At 49.6% G+C, this 21,059-nt stretch overlaps 1 protein-coding gene and 1 long non-coding RNA gene across 2 annotated transcripts in view; one reads left to right on the top strand and one right to left on the bottom strand.

Moving 5' to 3' along the window:
* The first annotated feature begins 6,940 nt into the window (after positions 1-6,940).
* On the top strand, positions 6,941-19,680 carry SLC4A9 (solute carrier family 4 member 9). The gene is made up of 21 exons (XM_060635939.3): positions 6,941-7,158; positions 7,508-7,668; positions 7,938-8,051; positions 8,487-8,542; positions 8,667-8,824; positions 9,088-9,175; positions 9,515-9,669; positions 9,863-9,979; positions 10,151-10,325; positions 10,485-10,618; positions 10,792-11,054; positions 12,133-12,191; positions 12,424-12,612; positions 12,741-12,854; positions 14,051-14,212; positions 14,360-14,538; positions 15,295-15,367; positions 17,071-17,139; positions 17,392-17,565; positions 18,170-18,322; positions 18,675-19,680. The coding sequence occupies exons 1-21, from the start codon at positions 6,941-6,943 to the stop codon at positions 18,726-18,728; spliced, it is 2,865 nt and encodes a 954-aa protein (XP_060491922.3). The 3' UTR covers positions 18,729-19,680.
* LOC132681470 (uncharacterized) overlaps positions 14,533-21,059 on the bottom strand; it is a 30,931-nt gene continuing 24,404 nt past the window's right edge. The window contains exon 3 of the long non-coding RNA XR_009611072.3: positions 14,533-15,511. This is a non-coding gene — a long non-coding RNA (uncharacterized LOC132681470). The remainder of the gene's footprint in view (positions 15,512-21,059) is intronic.

Here is a 21,059-nt window from a genome sequence, read left to right as displayed (position 1 = left end):
AGAATCACAAGCAGGTTCTGTGTTGACAGCACAGAGCCCCTTGTGGGGTCTGAATCCACAAAACCATGAGATCATGACGTGAACCCAAACCAAGGGTCAGGCCCTTAACGGACTGAGCCACCCAGGCACCCCTCTATAATTACTTTAAAATACTTTTGAAAACCGGGGGCGCCTGGGTGGCTCAGTTGGTTAAGCGTCTGACTTCGGCTCAGGTCATGATCTCACAGCTTGTGAGTTCGAGCCTCGTGTCAGGCTCTGTGCTGAGCCCGCTTCGGATTCTGTGTCTCCCTCTCTCTCTGACCCTCCCCTGCTCACACTCTCTCTTGCTTTCTCAAAAACATAGAAATACTTTTGAAAACCTATGTATAGGAAAAAAACCTGGAAAAATACATCAAAATGTTAACATGGACAGATTTCTACAAAAGAGAAAAAAGTAAATGTGTAGATGCCATATTCTCTGTGAACTTTATTTCAGGATAGTAAAGGAATGTTACCGTACTGGCTCTAAAAAAAATTGATTCTGAAAGGATTGAGGACCACTAAAACCAGAGATAGTCACATGAGAAGTTTCTATGTATCCTTTGTAAAACTGCTGTTCTAGATACTATTACATATAAGGTCCCTGGCCATTGCCTGAATAAGGTGTAATAAATTCCTCTTGTAGTTGAATGTTAGAAATTTTGACTCTCATGACCATCTGGCATAGCTCCTTCCTTTTATTAGATAATGACAAATGTGGAATTCATGTGTTCCCTTTTTGCCTCCACCTCCAGGAAGCTCACAATTAAGTTTTGATTCTCAGCTGCAATGATTATCTCTAGCCTAGAATTTCGAGGACAACTATTTCTTTCTTCTCCAATTTGGTTTCATTAGGAGGGATCACGTTTTAAATATTTACTTGTATCTATGTCTTTTATTGTCTTTAAATCTTTTCTGGAAGTAAGGGGAGCATAAATAATTAACGTGAAACTCAAAAATCACATACCTGCAGTTGTCTTCCCAACACTTCCTGAGTCTGGAAATCTCGGGGGGCCTGGAAAGCCTGAGGCAGAGCAATTTAGGGCAGGTGCAGGTGCTTTTGTGCTGCAGACTCAGTCTCTCTGATACCTCTTCCTCCTCTCCTTCAAACGCCCTCACCCCTCTACTCCAGATGGAGTGTGGGCATTATGAGGAGTAGAAGCAGGATCCAAATGTCAGGGCTCACTCCAAGTGTTGGCTGGATCTTGGTGGTCTGGGTTCAAGTTGGGTATCAGGGAAGGGCACCAGCTCCAGAGTCAGAGAAGCCCAGACCTCCAACTGGAGAGACTCTCCCTCCACACACGTTCTGCTAGCATCTTGTCTGAATCCCTCAGAGCACAGGCTTTGGAACTCAGGCTGAGGCATGCAACTGACCCCTTCCTGAACCCTGGCCCACTAGCCCGCAGCTATGACTTTGGCCAAGGTACCTCTGAGGCTCAGTTTCCTTATTCAGACGGATACCTACCTCCAGGGGCCATGGTGAAAACTCATAGAGGTGACCTGAGAGGTGCTAAGGCAGTGCTGGAAGCAGTCAGAAGCCAGTGGATACTGCTCCCCAGGAGGAAGGGGGGCAGCCCTGCAGCCCTGGGTCAGTGTTACTCTTGCACCAGTCTGCCACCCCCAGCTGGGAGCACCTGGAGGCAAGAGTTTGCGTTAAATATCAGCTCCTCATTCAGTAGCTATGGCAAATGGCTTTCTGAGCCTCACTGTTCTTATAATAAAGTGGGAATAATGAAATGTGCCTCATACTGGCGGTGTGAGTAAAATTATTAACAGTGGTTATTTTGGGGTAAGGGCATTGTGAAAATGTGTTATGTTTTATGCATATGGACTTTTGCTGTTTTTTGTACAACAAATAGGAATTTAAAAAACATGAATTATTTATGTATTGTAAGTCATTTCAAAACATGCCTTTTCTAAAAAAAAAAAACCTTAAATTTACTGAGTGCTCACTACATTTTTGGCATTGCTCGGAGCACTTTATTTTTTGATATTTATTTTTTAATGTTTGTTTATTTATTTATTTATTTACTTACTTACTTATTTATTTTGAAAGAGAGGGAGAGAGAGAGAATCCCAAGCAGGCTCTGAGCTGTCAGCACAGATCCCAACGTGACGGTGAGTTCATGACCCGAGACTAAATCAAGAGCCAGATGCTTATCCAACGGAGCCACCCAGGTGCCCCTGCTCTGAGCCCTTTATATACATTATCTCATTTAATTCTCCCAACAGTTGAGGCACCTGGATGGCTCAGTCTGTTAAGGGTCTGACTTCAGCCTAGGTCATGATCTTGCTGTTCCTGAATTTGAGCCCTGTGTCAGGCTCTGTGCTGACAGCTCAGAGCCTGGAGCCTGTTTCAGATTCCGTGTCTCTCTCTCTCTGCCCCCCCTGCACTCACACTCTGTCTCTCTCAAAATTAAACTTAAAAAAAAAAATTTAGTTCTCACAACAGTCCTCTGAGGAAGATAGTATGTTCATCCCCAGTTTAGAGACAAGAAAACCAATGTGTTTTTTTTTTATTTTATTTTTTTTAATTTACATCCAAATTAGGTAGCATACAGTGCAACAATGATTTCAGGAGTAGGTTCCTTAGTGCCCCTTACCCATTTAGCCCATCCCCCCTCCCACAACCCCTCCAGTAACCTTCTGTTTGTTCTCCATATTGAAGAGTCTCTTATGTTTTGTCCCCCTCCCTGTTTTTATATTATTTTTGTTTCCCTTACCTTATGTTCATCTGTTTTGTCTCTTCAAGTCCTCATATGAGTGAAGCCATATGATTTTTGTCTTTCTCTGACTAATTTCACTTAGCATTATACCCTCCAGTTCCATCCACATAGTTGCAAATGGCAAGATTTCACTCCTTTTGATTGCTGAGTAACACTCCATTGTATAGATATACCACATCTTCTTTATCCATTCATCCATTGATGGACATTTGGGCTCTTTCCATACTTTGGCTATTGTTGATAGTGCTGCTATAAACATTGGGGTGTATATGTCCCTTCGAAACAGCACACCTGTATCCCTTAGATAAATACCCAGTAGTGCAATTTGCTGAGTTGTAGGGTAGTTCTATTTTTAATTTTGGGGGTAACCTCCATACTGTTTTCCAGAGTGGCTGCACCAGCTTGCATTCCCACCAACAGTGCAAAAGAGATTGTCTTTCTCCGCATCCTCACCAACATCTGTTGTTGCCTGAGTTGTTAATGTTAGACATTCTGACAGATGTAAGGTGGTATCTCATTGTGGTTTTGATTTGTATTTCTCTGATGATGAGTGATGATGAGCATTTTTTCATGTGTTGGCTGGCCATCTGGATGTCTTCTTTGGAGAAGTGTCTATTCATGTCTTTTGCCCATTTCTTCACTGGATTATTTGTTTTTTGGGTGTTTGATAAGTTCTTTATAGATTTTGGATACTAACCCTTTATCTGATATGTCATTTGCAAATATCTTCTCCCATTCTGTTCGTTGCCTTATAGTTTTGCTGATTGTTTCCTTTGCTGTGAAGAAGCTTTTTATTTTGATGAGGTCCCAGTAGTTCAAGAAAACCAATGTGTAAGGAAGTTGAGCAACTTGCCCAGCTTGTTGTGAGTGAATCTATACATGTGATACACTTTCATAAAACTATAATGGATACATACATACATGGATGTATACATACACATGGATATACACATAGACAAATGAATGCATGTAGAAACAAGTGAAATCTGAATAAGGCCTGCAGTCTAGCTAACAGTAATGACCTATGTCATTTTCCTGATTTTGATATTGTGCTATCTTTATGTAAGATATTACCATTGGGGAAAGCTGGGTGAGGTCCAGCTGGAGACCTCTCTGTACTTTTTTTTTTTTTTTTGCAACTTCTTCATTTCTTATTCTATAGACTCTGATAAATATATAGTCAAAAATTAAAAAGTTATTAAAAACTAAAAGTTTTTTTTAAAGCTTGTTGTAAGGATTACATGAGATAATGTGCCTAGAACACAGGGTTGGATTCAATTGACATTTCAATATATATTTTCTTTCTTCCCTACTCTGGGAGTGACTATTTTCACAGATATAGTAACAATGGCCTCCATATAGTGTGCTCTATGTGCTAGGCTTAATTTCCATGCATTGTTTCACTTAATAAAACCTAAAAGGCATGGGTCCTTTTATTATTCCCCATTTGCTCATAGGAAAACTAAGGTTCTGCGGTGACAAATCTCTTCTCCACTTGTTAGAAAGTGACCAAGCCTGGATTTACACCAAGGCAGTCTGTTCATGACACCACTCCATCCCCTCCAGTTTCAGCTCAGAGTATTGCGTAAGGGTATGCTTTGAACCTTGGAAATCATCTACCCCACCTGTCTCAGTTTATACAAAGAAAACACACTAGAAAGGGGAAGGGCTTTGGTCAAGAACACCTAGTAAATCTGTGACTGAGCCAAGATGAGAACCCAGTGTTTGGATTCCTGCATCAGGGTATTTTCCAGTGCCCACAGGCAAGGCTGCTCACCCATATAGCATACTTCCTCTGAACCCTGCCTTGGAGACAACTGGTGCCCACAGATAGACCTGTGGGTTCTCCCTCACATCCCTCACCCACCCGCACAGCTCAGGCCACTCAGGACCCAAAGGTAGGAGTGGGGCCCTGGGAGAGTGGAGGCATGGTGACCCTCTACTGCAGGCAGCCTTGAGAAGTAGGGTAGTTAGGGCCACAGAGAAGGCAAGGGCAGACCCTCTGAACTTTGGCAGGAATGGGGGTGGGAAAGGAGGCTATGTGCAAGAGGTCCCTGTTCCTGTCCCCCCTCAGGCTCTCCTGAGTCACTTGCTCTGAGGTTGGGGCACATTCTTGAAGGGGATGGTCACAGGGATTCCAGGCCCTCTCAGGCCCTAGGCCAGTTTCTATTCTTCCTGGGGCTGAAACCAACTCCCACCTCAGACTCAGCACCCGGGTTTCCACATGGTAATATAATGACTCACTCCATTCCTATCTTGGGACCTCCTTGGACTTAGGGCAAATCGCTCCAAGTCCAGACCTGGGGTTGGTGGGAAGGGTCATCAGCCCAAGTCCCATTTCCCAGGGAGGAGGGGTGTCCCATGTATCTAGTGGAGGGTTTGACCCACGTTCAAAAGAGCACGATTGGCCCTCTTTCTCCATCCTTGTTGCGCGGCTCCCACATCCCATCCCGCCGGGCCAATCCAGGGAATGTTGGAGCATTAAAGACCCCTCCCTTTCCTCTTGTCACCGCATCGCCCTGGCAAGTCCACTGGGGAAGCAAACCCTGCAGGCTAGTGGACCAAGCGATCCTGTCCCCGGGGAGCAGCGCCCTCGTGTGGCCTCCAGGAGAAACGCGTTTATTTCCCAGCACCCTCCCCCCCAATCCCCCTCCCCACCCCCGCCCCTTTCTATGCTCTCATTGAACAAGAATTTATTGAGTGCCGTTAGGTACCTGCTCTGGGGGCCCCGGGGAAGAAGATAGGTAAAATACCTGCTCTGTGAACGGTACATTCCAGTGTGTGTGTAGGGGGAGGGGGGGGGTGCAGGCAATATACGACAAATACACGAGACAGATACTAGTAGTGATAACTGTTAGAAAGAAAATGAAACCGAGAAATGTGATGGAAAAACAGGGCTGGATGGGAAAAAAGAAAAAGGTCTCCTTGAATGGGTAACGTCTAAAATGACACTTAGGTGACAGGGATCCAGTCATCTGGAAGGAAAACTTCCCTTGCAGAGATGAGAACTAGAAGACCCCCAGGCAGGAACAGGCTTTACATAATAGACAAAGACCAGGACAGCTAGAAAGAAATCAGCAAGAGAGAATGGTACGAGATGTGGTCAGGGAGGTAGGCTAGGGCCAGACTACAGATTTTATAGGTCATGACGGAGTTTGATTTTTCTTCTAGAATAGGAATGTATTGGGTGAGGTTTGAGAAGAGTAACATAGCTTGATTACCTTTTAAAACAATTCCTATGGCTGCTGTGCAGAGAATGAACTTTGGCCAAGGAAGAGTGGAAGCAGGGGGATTATTGCAAGAGATTAAAAGCTATAGAGATAATTCAGGTGACACATGGTGGTGGCTTGGAACAGGGTAGAAGTGGAGGATGTGGGGAGATGTGGTTGGATGCTGGGTTTACCTTGAAGGTAGAGCCAAGAGGACTTGCCAATAGACCACCTTTTCTTCTGCTCCTTTGGCCCTGGGAACTCCATACACACACTCTAGTTGGCTCCTCTATCCTCACTGGGGGTCTGGGTTACAGAGGCAGACCCCAGGGACCCAGCTAAATTGCAAAGTTTCCAGGATCAAACAAAGGAATTTAAGACTCAGGCGTTGTGTTCTCCATGAACTGTCTCCACTTTCCATTATTAGCCCATTTAATGGGAGGGGACTCTGCCTGTTGTCTCCCTTACTCGATCTAGCCTGGCTTCTATACCCCTAGTTACTCATTAAGACATTTGTTTATCCAAATAGGGGCCCTTAGGGTATATTGGTGACACCCAAAACAGTCCTGGGGGTGGTGGTGTTTGTATTTGATACAGAGTAGGGGGCAGGATCATCTGATGGTTTCAGTCCTCAGACCCAGGCCAGTGACTTACTCATGTTAATTTACACAAAACACAGTGGGGTCAGACCTGATCCCACAGAAGACGCACACAACATTTTTGCCCCAGGCTGGGCATTTCTTTAGAGCCTGGGAAAGATCAGGCTAGCCTTACATTCTCGGGCAGCAAGGGCTGGGGAAAGCAAGCAGGAAAGGGGATTACCCAGTTGGCTCTGGAGTCAGCAGGCCCTGCTCTGTTTGTGTTGTGCTGCATGGAGGGTGGGGGGTGCATTATAAATGCAGCCAGCCAGAGGGCCCCTGGCTCAAAACCTAGGACTCAAAACCTAGGACTGCACCATCTCTGGGAGTCTGTGCAAGCTTCCCCAAGATGAAGCTGCCAGGCCAGGAAGAGTTTGAAGTCTCCAGTGCTTGTGAAAATGTGCCCACAGGAGAGCTGGAGAATGGCCCTGGCTCTTGCCCCAGCCCTAATGGCACCTCAGACACAGACAGAGGGGATCGGGGGGTACCCACGGACTCTCTGCTCTTCATTCAACTGAATGAACTTCTGGGCTGGCCCCAGGCACTGGAGTGGAGAGAGACAGGCAGGTGAGTGGGACCCAGGGCAATTTTATGGGGTCTTGCCCCTTCCCCAGCTGGTGACTCCTCCTGTTTGGGGAGATGCTCTCTGCCCCAATTAAGAGTTCCTCTCTGTGCTCTCCAATTCAGGCCCTCACCCTCCATGATGCTCAGTTTTCTCTGCAGTCTACTTTTGAGTTCCCCAAGACCCCAGATGAGGGGTGAATGTCCAGGAAGGGGCATGCTTTGCACCACTGGGCCCAGCCTCCCCACCCCCCCCCCCCACCATTGCTCTACTTTCTCTGGCTCTCCTGTGTTCCCACAACCTGGACCTAGGAGAGATGGCCCCAATAACACAGTCTATTCCTCTCCACCACAGGTGGGTGCTGTTTGAGGAGAAGCTGGAGGTGGGTGCAGGCCGGTGGAGTGTCCCTCACGTGCCCACCCTGGCACTGCCCAGCCTTCAGAAGCTCCGCAGCCTACTGGCCGAGGGCCTTGTGCTGCTGGACTGTCCAGCTCAGAGCTTCCTGGAGCTCGTGGGTATGCTGGGAGCCTGTACAGGGAGGGCCTGAGTAGCTATGCATTTCCCTAAGACTTTCCCCCAAAGCGTTGGAAATTTCCAGAGCTCACCCCACTGCACCCTAGGGATTATCCGTCCCTGTCACAGGGAGGAGATGGAAAAGCAGAATGGAGGGACACCTTTCCTGAGATTCCCAGAAGGGAAAGGGAGCCAGGCAGAGGGGAAAGGGGAAGAGTGTGGGGACAGGGAGCTCTCAGGAGAGGGTTGAAGACCCATCTCTATTCTTTAGAACAGGTGACAAGAGTGGAGTCGCTGAGCCCAGAGCTGAGAGGGCAGCTACAGGCCTTGCTGCTGCAGAGACCCCAGCATCTCATCCAGCCCACAGGCACCAGGCCCTGCCAGGGTGAGAGGCCCCTCCCTGGGCCCAGGACAAAAAGCCCTGGGTGGGAGGGTCCCAGATCCCCCCTGCGCTTCTTGGACTAAGAGCAGCCTAACCTTGGCTCAGACCTCTCAACCCGGGGCCTCAACCCAGTCCTCGTGGGTGAGAAGTGGATGTAACAGTGAGGGGAGAAGAATGGAGGGGTCAGAGTTTTGTGAAGGGACGCTCTTGACAGGCACCGTGCCAGGAGCTTTACATGCAGTATATTCTCATTTCATCTTCACAACCATCCTGTGAGGCAGTACCACAATTAGCCCCATTTTAGTGATGAGAAAACTGAAGCTCAATGAGGGGAACTCTAGTTTTCATAGTTTATCATGGGTAAACCTGGTCAGGGAGCCCTGCTGTGTCCACCTCCAAAGCCTGTACTCTTACTCGCTGCCTGATCGTGTTTTGAAGGGTCTGCTCATCCAAGAGAGGCTTCTCACAATGAGGAAGCCCCGCTGAAGGAACAGGTTTGTGGTCCTTCCTTGGGCAGGGCTGGGAGAGGAGTCAGGCCTCATTATTAATCAGTACCCCACCAAAATCTGCCTTCCCACGTAACCACTCATCCATGTGTCTCCTTGAACCCCCATCCAGCGTCAGAACCCTCTGAGACAGAAGCTGCCTCCAGGGGCTGAGGCAGGGGCTGTGCTGGCAGGAGAGTTGGGCTTCCTGGTACGGCCCCTGGGGGCCTTTGTACGACTGCGGGATCCAGTGGTGTTGGGGCCCCTCATTGAGGTGCCCCTTCCCAGCAGGTGAGGCTGTGGGGAGTCAGGGGTCCTGGAGCCCAGAAGGATCTCTACTGGGGAAGGGGTTGAGAAGTCTCTGGTTCAGTTCTCTGAGGGGGCATGAGTGGGGATGGTGCTCAGGGGTCTGGGGAGGGGGTGGTGGTCAGGGCTGCAAAGTAGGTGTGAACATGATGAGCATATGAATGGGGGCTGGTAGGAAGGTCAGAGGTCAGGGCTGCCTTGTGGGATAGCAGTCTCTTATTTTCTCTGGCGCCTGGTTCCTCCTTCAGGTTTTTCTGCCTCCTCCTTGGTCCCTCCACACTGGGAAGGGGCTATCATGAGATGGGCCGGGCCATGGCCGTCCTCCTCAGTGACCGGGTGAGCTGGGCAGGCAAGCGCGTGCGTGTGTGAGTGTGTGCATGCACGCGCAGACTTTTGCCAGTGAGAGTGCACACTGTGGCCTCTAGATGTGACCGAATACAGCAATGAGGCAGAGTGTGGCTTTGTGTCTGTGCACATGAGGACTTAAGTTTTCTTGGCTACCAATGTAGCCCCCTTAACTAGGACACTGCTGGCACACAGTAGGCCCCCAATACCCACTGCATGCATGTATTAATGAAGGAATGCTTGAATGACTTGTGTCTAGCTTTGAGATTGTAAAGATTCATGTAAAGGTCCAGATCGGCATTTACTGCCCCTTTCTGCCCCTATCCCTAGCAATTCCAGTGGTCAGTTCGTCGGGCCAGCAGCCTTCATGACCTTCTGGCAGCCTTGGATGCCTTCCTAGAGGAGGTGACAGTGCTTCCTCCAGGTCGGTGGGACCCGACAGCCCGGATTGCCCCACCCAAATGTCTGCCTTCCCAGCACAAAAGGTATATGGGGGTCTTCTCCACAGACCTTGGGTCCAGTTCCACTGTGGAGGAGGGGAGGGGATCCCAGGAAAGGGATACGTGTCTTTGGATTCAGAGTCTGCTGGCAGAGATAAGAGCAGCCACCAGGAGGCAGCAGGCCCAGTCACGTTTTGGTTGGAGATCCTTAGGCAACCTGGGTTCCCCTTCTCTTCAGGCTCCTCTCACAACTGAGGGAGGTCAAGGGCCCATCTGCCCAGCATGGGGCCCTGGCTGAGGACAGACATGGTCACTGGCCACATGCGCCCAGCCCAGAGTTACAGCGGACAGGCAGGTGAGGTGAGCTGGGTGAGAGCAGGGGTAAGGGTCCTGGGAGGGGAGAGGGGTCACAGGGGCACAGAGGTGTATGCTCACGATGGAGGGGCTCAACCAGTCACAGGGAAGGTAGCAGGGATAGGGGCGTGGGGTGTGGGCACTTGGGTCACTGACAAACCATGGGTGGGAGGCTGTTTGGGGGCCTTGTCCAGGATGTGCGTCGGAAGGCCTTGTGGTACACCAGTGACTTCCTGGACGCGCTGCATCCCCAGTGCTTCTCGGCTGTGCTCTGCATCTACCTGGCCACCATCACTAACGCCATCACTTTTGGGGGTCTGCTGGGGGAAGCCACCAATGGTGCTCAGGTGAATCGGGAGATGTGAGGGGGGGGCAGGCACAAGTTTCAGTATTCTGCTAGCTACCCCTGGGGCAATGGGTGGGCAGTGGAGGCTCCCTGGAAGCTTGGGTGGCTGTACTGAGGACTCCAGTGTCCTGTGCTGACAGGGTCCTCTGCCGGCTTCTAGGGGGTGCTGGAAAGTTTTCTGGGCACTGCAGTGGCTGGAGCTGCTTTCTGCCTGATGGCTGGCCAGCCCCTCACCATCCTCAGCAGCACGGGGCCAGTGCTGGTCTTTGAACGCCTGCTCTTCTCCTTCAGCAGGTAGGAGAACACCCCCACCCTTACCGGACCCTCATTAGCTGCACTCTTGGCCTGATCCTGGCTGGGTCAATAGGGAAGGGAGGGAGCTGTCTGTTTGGCTCCAGGGGTACCTAACCTGGGGTAAGTGGGGAGCAGAACAGCCCTGGCAATCCCTCCGTGTCTCACTCCCCCAGAGATTACAGCTTGGACTACCTGCCTTTCCGCCTATGGGTGGGCATCTGGGTGGCCACCTTTTGTCTGGCACTAGTGGCCACAGAGGCCAGCGTACTGGTACGCTACTTTACCCGCTTCACCGAAGAAGGCTTCTGTGCCCTCATCAGCCTCATCTTCATCTACGATGCTGTGGGCAAAATGCTGAGCTTGACCAGTGCCTATCCCATCCAGAGCCCTGGCTCTCCTGCCTACGGCTGCTTTTGCCAGTACCCAGACCTGGGAGGTGGGTGAGGGGAATACGGAGCTGGAAGAGATGGGGAAGGATGCGGGAGGGGGAGGGGATGTCCCCTTGCTGTCTCCCTTGTTAAGTTCAACAAAATCCTGAATACTTTCCCAATGACCAGCAGCACTCTTCCCTACTTTTGTTTTGAATCCATTGAGAAGTAACAGAGCAGGCCCAGTATTATCTTTTTTTTTTAAGTTTATTTATTTATTTTGAGAAATAGAGCAAGCAGGGAAGGGCAGAGAGAGAGGGAGAGGATCCCAAGCAGGATCTTCACTGTCAGCGCAGAGCCCAAGATGGTCTCAAAGTCACGAACCACGAGATCATGACCTGAGCCAAAGTCAGACACTTAACCGACTGAGCCACCCAGGTGCCCCAATATCATCTTTATTTCTGACAGTGCTGATAGAAGAACATGCTTATATCTATGGGGAAACGGGCTTCCTAACAATGAAACCAAAATTAAATAGATTTACCCACCCAGTCATGGCTGCCCTGGACAGGGACTGTCTTGCCACAGAAGGGCAGAGCTAAGTTGCATGCACAGGACAGGCAGCTTATTCCCAAGAGTGGGGAGAGGAAGGGACAGGGAGAGGCATGCTCCATTCCTTCTCTCAAATTCACCAATCAAATAAATTGCTGCTCTTCCCCTAGTCTGAGTGACTGACTGAGGGGGAGAGCAGCTCAGAGTTTTACACTTGCACATACCCCTGCACAAGGAAGCAGCAGGAATGGGGAAGAGATATCCTCTCAAGAGCGCCAGACTCTGTGTTAGGCATGAGCAAAACCAGTTCTGGTCCTGATAGAAACCCACAGATTGGTGTGCTCATCTTTTAAGCAAACATTTGCTAGGCATCTGCTCTGGCTGGTCCTATGCCGGGCACCAGGGATACAGAGACGTAAGGAATTGGTAGGGACTGGGAGATGTCCTGAGGAGCACAGCATTTAGGGTCGGAAGACAGATGAGTCAGAACTAAGAACTTTCTGGTTCAGTTGGATCCATGAGATCAGGCTCCTGAGGGGCTGGAGGAGGTTTCCAGAGGAGGCACATATACCCAGATTGTTCTCTGCTTCCCAGGAAATGAGTCTCAGTGGAAGAAGACAGAACCAAAAGACAGAGATGACATTTCAAGCATGGTGAGGGCCAGTTCCTGGGAGAGTCCTGGGAAAGACATGGTGGAAGCCAAAGAAGTCAGTGGTTCCTGGCTTTTCCCTCCCCACAGGCTAGGGAAACCCTTACAGTTCACAGAGGCCCAGACATTTGCTGTGGCTGGAGACCTCCTATCCTGGGCCCTTGGTGTCTCAGTGAGTGTCAGTCAATGTTTATTCTGCCACCCATAACCCCATACCTGAACACCCCTCCATACAGGACCTAGGCCTGGTCAATGCCTCCTTGCTGCCCCCACCCGAGTGTGCCCGACGGGGAGGCCACCCTCGTGGTCCCGGCTGTCATATAGTCCCAGACATCGCCTTCTTCTCTGTCCTCCTCTTCCTTACTTCTTTCCTCATAGCCACGGCCCTCAAGCATGTAAAGACAAGCCGCTTCTTCCCCTCTGTGGTGAGTGTTACCTCTGTCTGTGGGAGAGTACTGCCTCTTGGCCTTGGGCCCTGTCTGTGAATGGGAAAGGGTAAAGAGGGAGGGGGCTGGCAGGCCTGAACCTGACCAAGTGTCCACTGTGTGGCCAGGTGCGCAAAGTGCTCGGTGACTTCTCCTCAGTCCTGGCCATGCTGCTGGGCTGTGGCCTCGATTCCTTCCTGGGTCTAGCCACACCAAAGCTCATGGTGCCCAGCGAGTTCAAGGTGAGAGCTGGGAGTGTAGAACAGAGGGGAGAGCAGGGCCAGCAGAAAGGACTTTGGAGGAGGAAGATGAATGGATACCATGCTTTTCTTCCTCTGAGCTTCCATTTCCTTGCTCATAAAATACAAATAGTAATAATAATGACCTCACAGAGTTGTTGTGAGGATTAATGAGGTGTTGCTGCCAACACAGTGGGTACAGAAAACATGGGAGTTATTATTATAAATTAGGGGTTAAGAGGTTGGGTTCTAGTCAGCCAGCCATGGGCTCGAGATCCAGTTCTGCCACTTCCTAGCTGTGTGACCTTAGGCAAGCCAACCCACATTTCTCATCAATGAGCCTCAATTTATTTACCTGTAAAATGGAAATAATAAATAACAATAGCTGCTACTCTATAAGTTGTTCTGAGGTTCACAGAAGATGAGTGTAAGTCACTCATCTGACACATACCAAGATCTCAAAAAATGTTACTTATTGTTGTCATAGGTTGGCCCTACCCACCCTACTACTCTGCACTGTCTTCTTTGCACCCCTGTTTGCCGGCTCTGATCTGCTAAAGCTGGAGCTCCCTCCCAAGGGCACGGCAGTGCACAGGACAAGGCTTAGCACGGACTTAGCACCTAGACTTTGCCTGTGCATTTGGAGACCTCCTCTCCAGCTTCCCCCAGGACAGGAGAGCAGGGAGACTCCACCTGGGGTAGCCTCAGGGGCTCAGAATCTGAGATGGCAACTGGGGTCCCCTCCCCCACACAGACGCTTATAATCAGAGCAGACGCAGACACACCCAGCCCTGCCCTGGCCCCAGATCAAGGCAGGTTTGAGCCTGAGTCGCCCCACCCTGGTTGTAGGGGGCGGGGGGTGCCTAGGGAGGAGGGCTCTGTACATCAAGAAATGTGGGCAGGCCTCACCCACCATCTCCTCCTCTTGCAGGGAGGGAGGGCACCTGAGAACCAAAATCCAGAGCCCCTGGCTCCAGCCCAACTCCCAGGCTGGTTCCCCTTCTTCTGCCCTCTTTTAAGGCACTGGAATGCTTTCAACCAGTTGTACATGCACACGTACTGCTCCCACCTACCACCCAGGGTCTTGGAACTGGGGTAAGGGGGTTGGGGGGTTATGGAGGAATGCCAAAGCCGGGGTGTGCAGGTGAGGTGCTCTTGGGAGACCCTCTCTAACTTGTCCACGGAATGCCCTCTCCCAGCCCACACTCCCTGGGCGTGGATGGCTGGTGTCACCTTTTGGAGCCAACCCCTGGTGGCTGAGTGTGGCAGCCGCCCTCCCTGCTCTGCTGCTGTCTATCCTCATCTTCATGGACCAGCAGATCACAGCGGTCATCCTCAACCGTGCCGAATATAAACTGCGGGTAAGACCTGCTGGGTAGGACCAGAGGCCCCTAGACCAAGGTACAGAAACTCCAGGGTGGGGTCCAGGCCCTCCCTCTCCTACTTCAGAGGACAGAGAGCCCAGATCTGGCTTAGTTTCATCCTCGATGCTCCACCACTACCTGCAGAAGGGAGCTGGCTTCCACCTGGACCTCTTCTGTGTGGCTGTGCTGCTGCTGCTCACATCAGTGCTTGGGCTGCCCTGGTATGTCTCAGCCACAGTCATCTCCCTGGCCCATATGGACAGTCTTCGGAGAGAGAGCACAGCTTGTGTCCTGGGGGAACCCCGGAGCTTCCTTGGCATCAGGTGAGGCCAATATTGAGGAGGCCAGAGTGAGAGATCAGTCAGTAAGGTGGTGCAGGGGAGTACAAGGCAGAGCGATTTGGACAGCTTAAATTCTAAGCCTCCAGAGGGCTCTCTCACTACTCCGTAAATACTGCAGTGGGGTGAATGGGTGGGTTCCGGGCTGAGATGGGCGTGTCAGGTCTTCCCTCTTATCCTTGGCCATGGGTGTGGGAGGGCCCGTGGGAGGAGCCTCATGGACACAAAGGCAGAGGTGGCCAGAGCCAAGGGAGGGTGAGGTGCCACCTAACAAACCCCCCCCCCCGTCCCCGCCCCCCCCCCCCCCCGCAAGGTAGGAGTGCTTCACTGATGTTACAAAGTTACTGTCACAAAAACAATTTTCTAACCGTTGGAAACACAATCCGTGGAAAGTTTGTGAAATCAACTTTGAAACTGTGAAATGAAAGTTTTTATGGCAGTGTAAAAATCGCTAACGTTGCACCAAAATAAAAAATAAAAACAAAGAGCAACTATGAGCTTGAGCTGATGGAGAGGCCTGGAACATCCCAGCTCAAGTGCCCTGCCCCTTCCTTTCCACCAATTTTGCACATGATGCTAAGGCCCCCTCCCTGCCAGGCTACTATTGGGGGGGTTGTGGGGGGGAAGGGCTCTCTCCACTTCCCTCCTGCCAGTGCCTGTAGTGGTCTCTGGTCAGCATCTCCAAGCCAGGCACCCTGGGGGCTCTCCCAGCCCCTAGCTAACTCTTCCCTCACCCCACAGGGAGCAGAGGCTGACAGGCCTGGTGGTGTTCATCCTCACAGGAGCCTCCATCTTCCTGGCACCTGTACTGAAGGTACCTTTGTTAGGCTGGCATCAGGGGCAGGGCAGTAATAATAACAAATACAGCAAGAACTGACACTGGCTAGATACTTACTGTGCACTAGGCACCGTGTTAAGTTTTCTCCACACTTGGTCTCATTTGATCCTCACGTGAACCCTGAGAGACATTCATACTTCACCAATGAGCAAACTGAAGCTTGTTTGTTTTGAGAGAGAGAGAGAGAGAGAGAGAGAGAGAGAGAGAGAATCTTAAGCAGACTCCACGCCCAGCTCAGAGTGCAACGCAGGGCTGGATCTGACAAGCGTGAGATCACAACCTGGGCCGAAATCAAGAGTCGGACGCTTAACCAACTAAGCCACCCAGGTGCCCCAAGGAAACTGAAGTTTAAAGAGATTAAGTAGCTTACAAAAGGCCACCAAAAGAGCTAGTTTCTTAGATCTATCTGAGAATCCAAACTCTTACCCGGTGGGTTTTCTACCCAGTGGAGCCGGGTATGGGCACGCTACCATCCCCTATGGGCCAAGAGGTATGGCAGTCTTGCTCCAGCCTGCCAACAAACCTCAGACTAACAGTGTGATCATCACATCCCAGGAAAACCTTGAGACAAAACCCCTTCACTTCTCCCTTACCAGATGTTTATAGAACACCTGCCATGTGCAAGGCTCTGCTAGGCACTTGGGAGAAGTGGCAGGGAGGAAGGGGAGACAGGAGTATTGAAAAGAGATATGGAGCCAAGCCCCTATCAGCAACATACACACATGAACAAAAATTAAGTAATAAGTAATCGTAGAAAGCTAAGGTGAGGACAAGCTAAGGTGAGGACACGGAGCTAAGGTGAGGACACGGAGAATGGCATACAAGAGTCACCAGGGAGGAAAGGTTTGGGGAGGGAAAGGTCATGGAGGCTGGGTGAGAGTAGAGTAGTTGAAAGAGCCAGATAGACTGGATTGGCTGCTTGCTAACTAGGTGACTCTCATTCAGCAGATATTTACTGAGCATAAACCATATGCTAGGCACTGTTCCAAAGACTGAGGATATAGTGGTGATCAAAAGAGGACCATCCACTGCTTGCAGTCTGGTGAGAAGAGACAGAAAAAAAAAATTAAAACAATAAAACAGGAAAATTTCAAATAGTGATTACTTCTAATGAAAAATATAAGAGCGTAAGGTGATTAAGAGTGCCAGGGGTCTACTTTAGATTGAAAGGTGTCAAGACACCCCACCACTTCTGGGGTGTCAAGAGATGAGCAGTGAGAAGCCTGAGTAGTGAGAAGGAAGTCAAGGAAGAACATTTTAGGTAGAGGGAAATAGCAAAGCAAAGCAAAGGCCTCACAAAGGATAGAAATAAACCTCGGCATACTGAGAGAAGGAAAGGAAGCTATATAGCAGGAACAGAGGGAGGGAAGAAGAAAGTGATAGATAAGATAGGAGAAGTAGGCCAGGTAGTGGACAAGTTAACTTAATCTCTCTGAAACCCAATTCCCCCTTTTGTGAAATGGAAATTATAAAATTTACCTCATCTGACCATTTTGAAGCTTCAGTATCAGGCATGCAAAGTGGGAAAGGAAGAGAAAGACTTGGGTCGGCTTAGGGGTGGATGCTAGACGCTGGGGTTGGAGCCTAAGGCTGGGGTGGGGGTGGAGGTGGGGGAGTGTGGATCTGGGCAGCTAGCAGAAGTGAACTCCTTTGCCAGCTCTCTACTTTTTTTCTACCAGTTCATCCCGATGCCTGTGCTCTATGGAATCTTCCTGTACATGGGAGTGGCAGCGATTAGCAGCATCCAGGTGGGCCCATTAGAATCACCAAGCAGTCTCACTCCTCCTCTTCTTTCCTGCTGGTGCCTTCTGCTTATACTTGCCAAGTCCTCTCCTCTCCTCTTCCTGTCTCTCTTGGGCTCAGGAACTCTGATGCCAGGCTCTGAATGGGGAGGGCACCAAGGGAGCCTTCTGACTTCCCGCTCACGCTGGACTTGGACAGCTAACAGTGACACCCTCCATGCTGAACACCCTGCTCTCCTTCTCCTCTTATTCCCCTAGTTCACAAAGAGGGTACAGCTATTACTGATGCCAGCAAAACACCAGCCAGACCTCCTCCTCTTGAGACATGTGCCTCTGAGCAGGGTCCACCTCTTCACAGCTATCCAGCTTGCCTGCCTGGGTCTGCTTTGGATAATCAAATCTACTCCTGCAGCCATCATCTTCCCCCTCATGGTAACTTGGGGCCAGGTTGGGTATTGTCCTGGGGGTCCTGGGAGACTCTGAGCCTGGGAGGGTGGCCAAAGCCTACACATGAGGAAGACATTCCCCTCTCATTTGCCCTAGCTCTGGTTGGGAGTTTTAGGACAAAGAAAGATGGCCAAGAGATGCCTACGGATAGGTTAGTCTTGGGATACCTGATTCAACTCTATTTTTCTAAACTTTTTGGGCTGATCAACCACAAGTAGGAATATAAAGTCCAAAAGAAAACTGAGGTCCTGGGAGAGGCAATACAGGCACTTTTATTACTCAGTGAGGTGATAACACAGGTGGCTTCTGGCCTTATTCTTACGCTCTGAGGAAGTTAAGAGCCATAGGCTTTGTAGTAGGACCAACCACATCCCAGCTATGTGACTTCTGAGAAGTTTCTAAACTCTCAAGGCCTCAGTTTCTTTCTCTATACAATGGGAACAATTATATCTACCTCATAGGAATGTGTTAGCATTAAGTGAAACAATACACAGTGTCTAGTACATAGGAAATGCTCAACGAATGTTACTGTAGTTCCTGTTTCTGCTGCTATTGCTGACGGCTCTGGGTTTTGTTTGCATCCCTGCAGTTGCTGGGCCTGGTGGGGGTCCGAAAGGCACTGGAGTGGGTCTTCTCACCACAGGAACTCCTTTGGCTGGACGAGCTGATGCCAGAGAAGGAAAGGAACATCCCTGAGAAGGGACTGGAGCCAGAGTACTCACTTAGTGGTGACACTGAAGATGTAAGCCGCAGGATGGGCCCTCTCAGGAGAAGGGGGCAGGAGTGGGGAGGACCTTCTTGGACCAGGAATTATCCCTAAAGTCTAATATTTCTATTAAGCCTGAACACAATCACTCCCCTTAGCTCCTCACTGACACAGGTACACCGAAGCGGTGAGGGAAATCTTTCTTTATAGGGCAAGGGCCCTAGTTTATCAACCCATGGGATTGGAAAGGTCTGATGACAATTTGGTGGGCTTTTTCAACTCTGATCTTTGTCTCAATGTGGGTTTATATCCTTTCACTTTCTGGGTCCCTTTCTCTCTGCTCTGTCTCTGCCTATTCCCAACTCATCTTGGGATCTTTCTTCCACAGTCAGAGCTGATGTATCAGCCAAGGGCTCCAGAGATCAACATCTCTGTGAATTAGCTGGAGTAGGAGGAATTTGGGAGTAGAGACTCCAGGAAACTGAGCATGAGGTGAGGATGTGAGGGAAGTGCCCCTGGAGTCAGGGATGGGGAAGTGTGCGCTCAGACCTTGGAAACTTCCAGTGTGCTGACTAGCCTGTTTTGCCTTCATGTTCCAGTCCCTCATGAACCCCAAAGTAGAGGAGGGAATAGAACGGTCTCCCCACAGGGAAGAATGAAATAAGCCAGGGTACCTGGGCTTGGCTCCCTGCGGCACTGAAGTCTGGCCAGTAGAGGGAGCTGAAGCTCACACCAAATTAGATGTAGAGATGGCGGGGTGGGGGGGGGGGGGGTCGGGGGTTGGTGGGAGGAAGGGGTAAGATGATGAAAGAATGTAGGGAACTGGGGAGGAGATGAAGGGAAGATAAATGTCCCTGCTGCTTTCCTTCGCCCTGGAGGCCACTTCCTTAGGCTGCTGAGAACCACACTCCAGACAAGTGGAGGGATTCTGTCACTTGCCCACTTTGCCATTCCTTCAATTTTTATTCCTCCACTTATGAAAACATTTTATGAATACTGTACTTAAGGAGTATTTAGATACTAGAGAGACAGGGGTAAGATAATCATGGTCCCTAACTTCATCAGTTTAAATTCCACTGGGAAAAACCAACAGGCAATTGTTGGAGTGGGATAGAGGTGGCTAAGGGAAGCACCAGCTGTGGGAGCAGAGAGGCCTCTAAGCCCTTCTTGGAGGGTGGCGAAGGTGGGGTGGTGGGAGTTGGAGAAAAGGAAGGGGTGCATAACTTGAAATTTGAAGAATGAATAAACACTGTGCAGGATAAGATGGAGGGACATGTTCTAGGCCGAGGGTGTGGCATGTGCAAAACCTGGTGTTTTTCCCCTGTGATAAGCTGAATTTCTGGGGTCCTAGAACCCCCTTCTATCCATGCTTTTCCAAGCTCTAGAGTGCAAGAAGCCCCACCATTTGCAATGGAAAATTCTAGAGGCCAGAGGGAGAAAGGGCAATTCAGTGGCAAGCCCAGAATAAGATCCAATTTTTCCTTATCCCCTACCAACTCCTTTGCCTTGTTCTTTGCCCTACTGTGCCCCTGAGCACTTGCTCTGACTCAACTATGTCTTCTCTTCGTTCACAGGTGTTTACTCAGGAAGTTAGGACATTGTTGGTTTTTGGCTTAACAGCCAGATGTTCAGTCGTCTGGGAACAATGGGGCAGGACTGGAGGGCAGCTGGCCAAGACTTGTATTGCCCTCCTGAGCAGGAGGTAGAGAGTGGCAGGGAACAAGGAGGTCTGCTGGTAAGCCCTGGTGACTGACTAGGCCCTATTCACTCTCTATCCCATTAAAGGGACCTGGAAGCCCTTCCTATTTTAAACTTTCTGCCCTTACAAATTCTTCTTTACAGAATTGGGGGTCTTCAGCAAACTTTCTTCAGTTTGCAAAAGGGGAAAGGAAACTTTCCAGAAAAATTATTTCTCTATTTAAAACAGTTTTCTATACATAAAAAAAAAAAAACTTTACTGATTTTTGACCACAAAAGTAAATGAGATTATTGAAAATATCAAAACATCGGGGCGCCTGGGTGGCTCAGTCGGTTGGGCGGCCGACTTCGGCTCGGGTCATGATCTCGCGGTCCGTGAGTTCGAGCCCCGCGTCGGGCTCTGTGCTGACAGCTCAGAGCCTGGAGCCCGTTTCGGATTCTGTGTCTCCCTCTCTCTGACCCTCCCCCATTCATGCTCTGTCTCTCTCCGTCTCAAAAATAAATAAACATTAAAAAAAAATTAAAAAAAAAAAAGAAAATATCAAAACATCAAAGACACATATAATTTTGAAATGAAAACCATGCCAGTGATAACCAGTGTTCACATTTTAGTGTATATTGTTCAGATTTATTTCAAGGGACACATTAATATTTTTATTAAAATGGGATTATACTCTTGAGTTCTACATGTTTGTCACTTAATGTGAGTTGAATATGTTCCCCTGTTGGTACATACATCCCTTATCTACCTCATTCTTTTTGTAATCCGCATAGAATGAATAACCTTATAATCTGAAAAAGGTATCATATATACAATGTTTTATTTTTAAGTAAATTCTCCCCCCAATTTGGGGCTCAAACTCACAACCCCAAGATCAAGAGTTGCACATTCCACCATGAACCAGCCAGGTGCCCCAGAAGTGGAAATTTTGAAGGCTCTTTTTAGTGCCTTTTTTTTTTTTTAAAGATGTTGTTTTTTTATTTTTTTATTTTTGAGAGAGCAAGAGTACCCAAGTGAGTGAGGGGGAGAGAGAGAGAGAGAGAGAGAGAGAAAAGTGGGTCTCACCTGGTGGGG

This window comes from Panthera onca, chromosome A1, assembly GCF_046562875.1.
Source record: "Panthera onca isolate mPanOnc1 chromosome A1, mPanOnc1 haplotype 2, whole genome shotgun sequence".
Lineage (NCBI taxonomy): Eukaryota > Metazoa > Chordata > Mammalia > Carnivora > Felidae > Panthera > Panthera onca.
Note: the sequence above shows the minus strand (reverse complement) of the source record. Positions and strands in the feature narration are given on the sequence as shown.

Coding starts and splice junctions, on each gene's coding strand:
- SLC4A9 (XM_060635939.3), top strand. CDS start 6,941: ATGAAGCTGCCAGGCCAGGAAGAGTTTGAAGTCTCCAGTGCTTGTGAA. Junction 11,055..12,132: donor CCAGTACCCAGACCTGGGAG/GTGGGTGAGGGG, acceptor TCTGCTTCCCAG/GAAATGAGTCTCAGTGGAAG. Junction 17,140..17,391: donor CAGCGATTAGCAGCATCCAG/GTGGGCCCATTA, acceptor TTATTCCCCTAG/TTCACAAAGAGGGTACAGCT.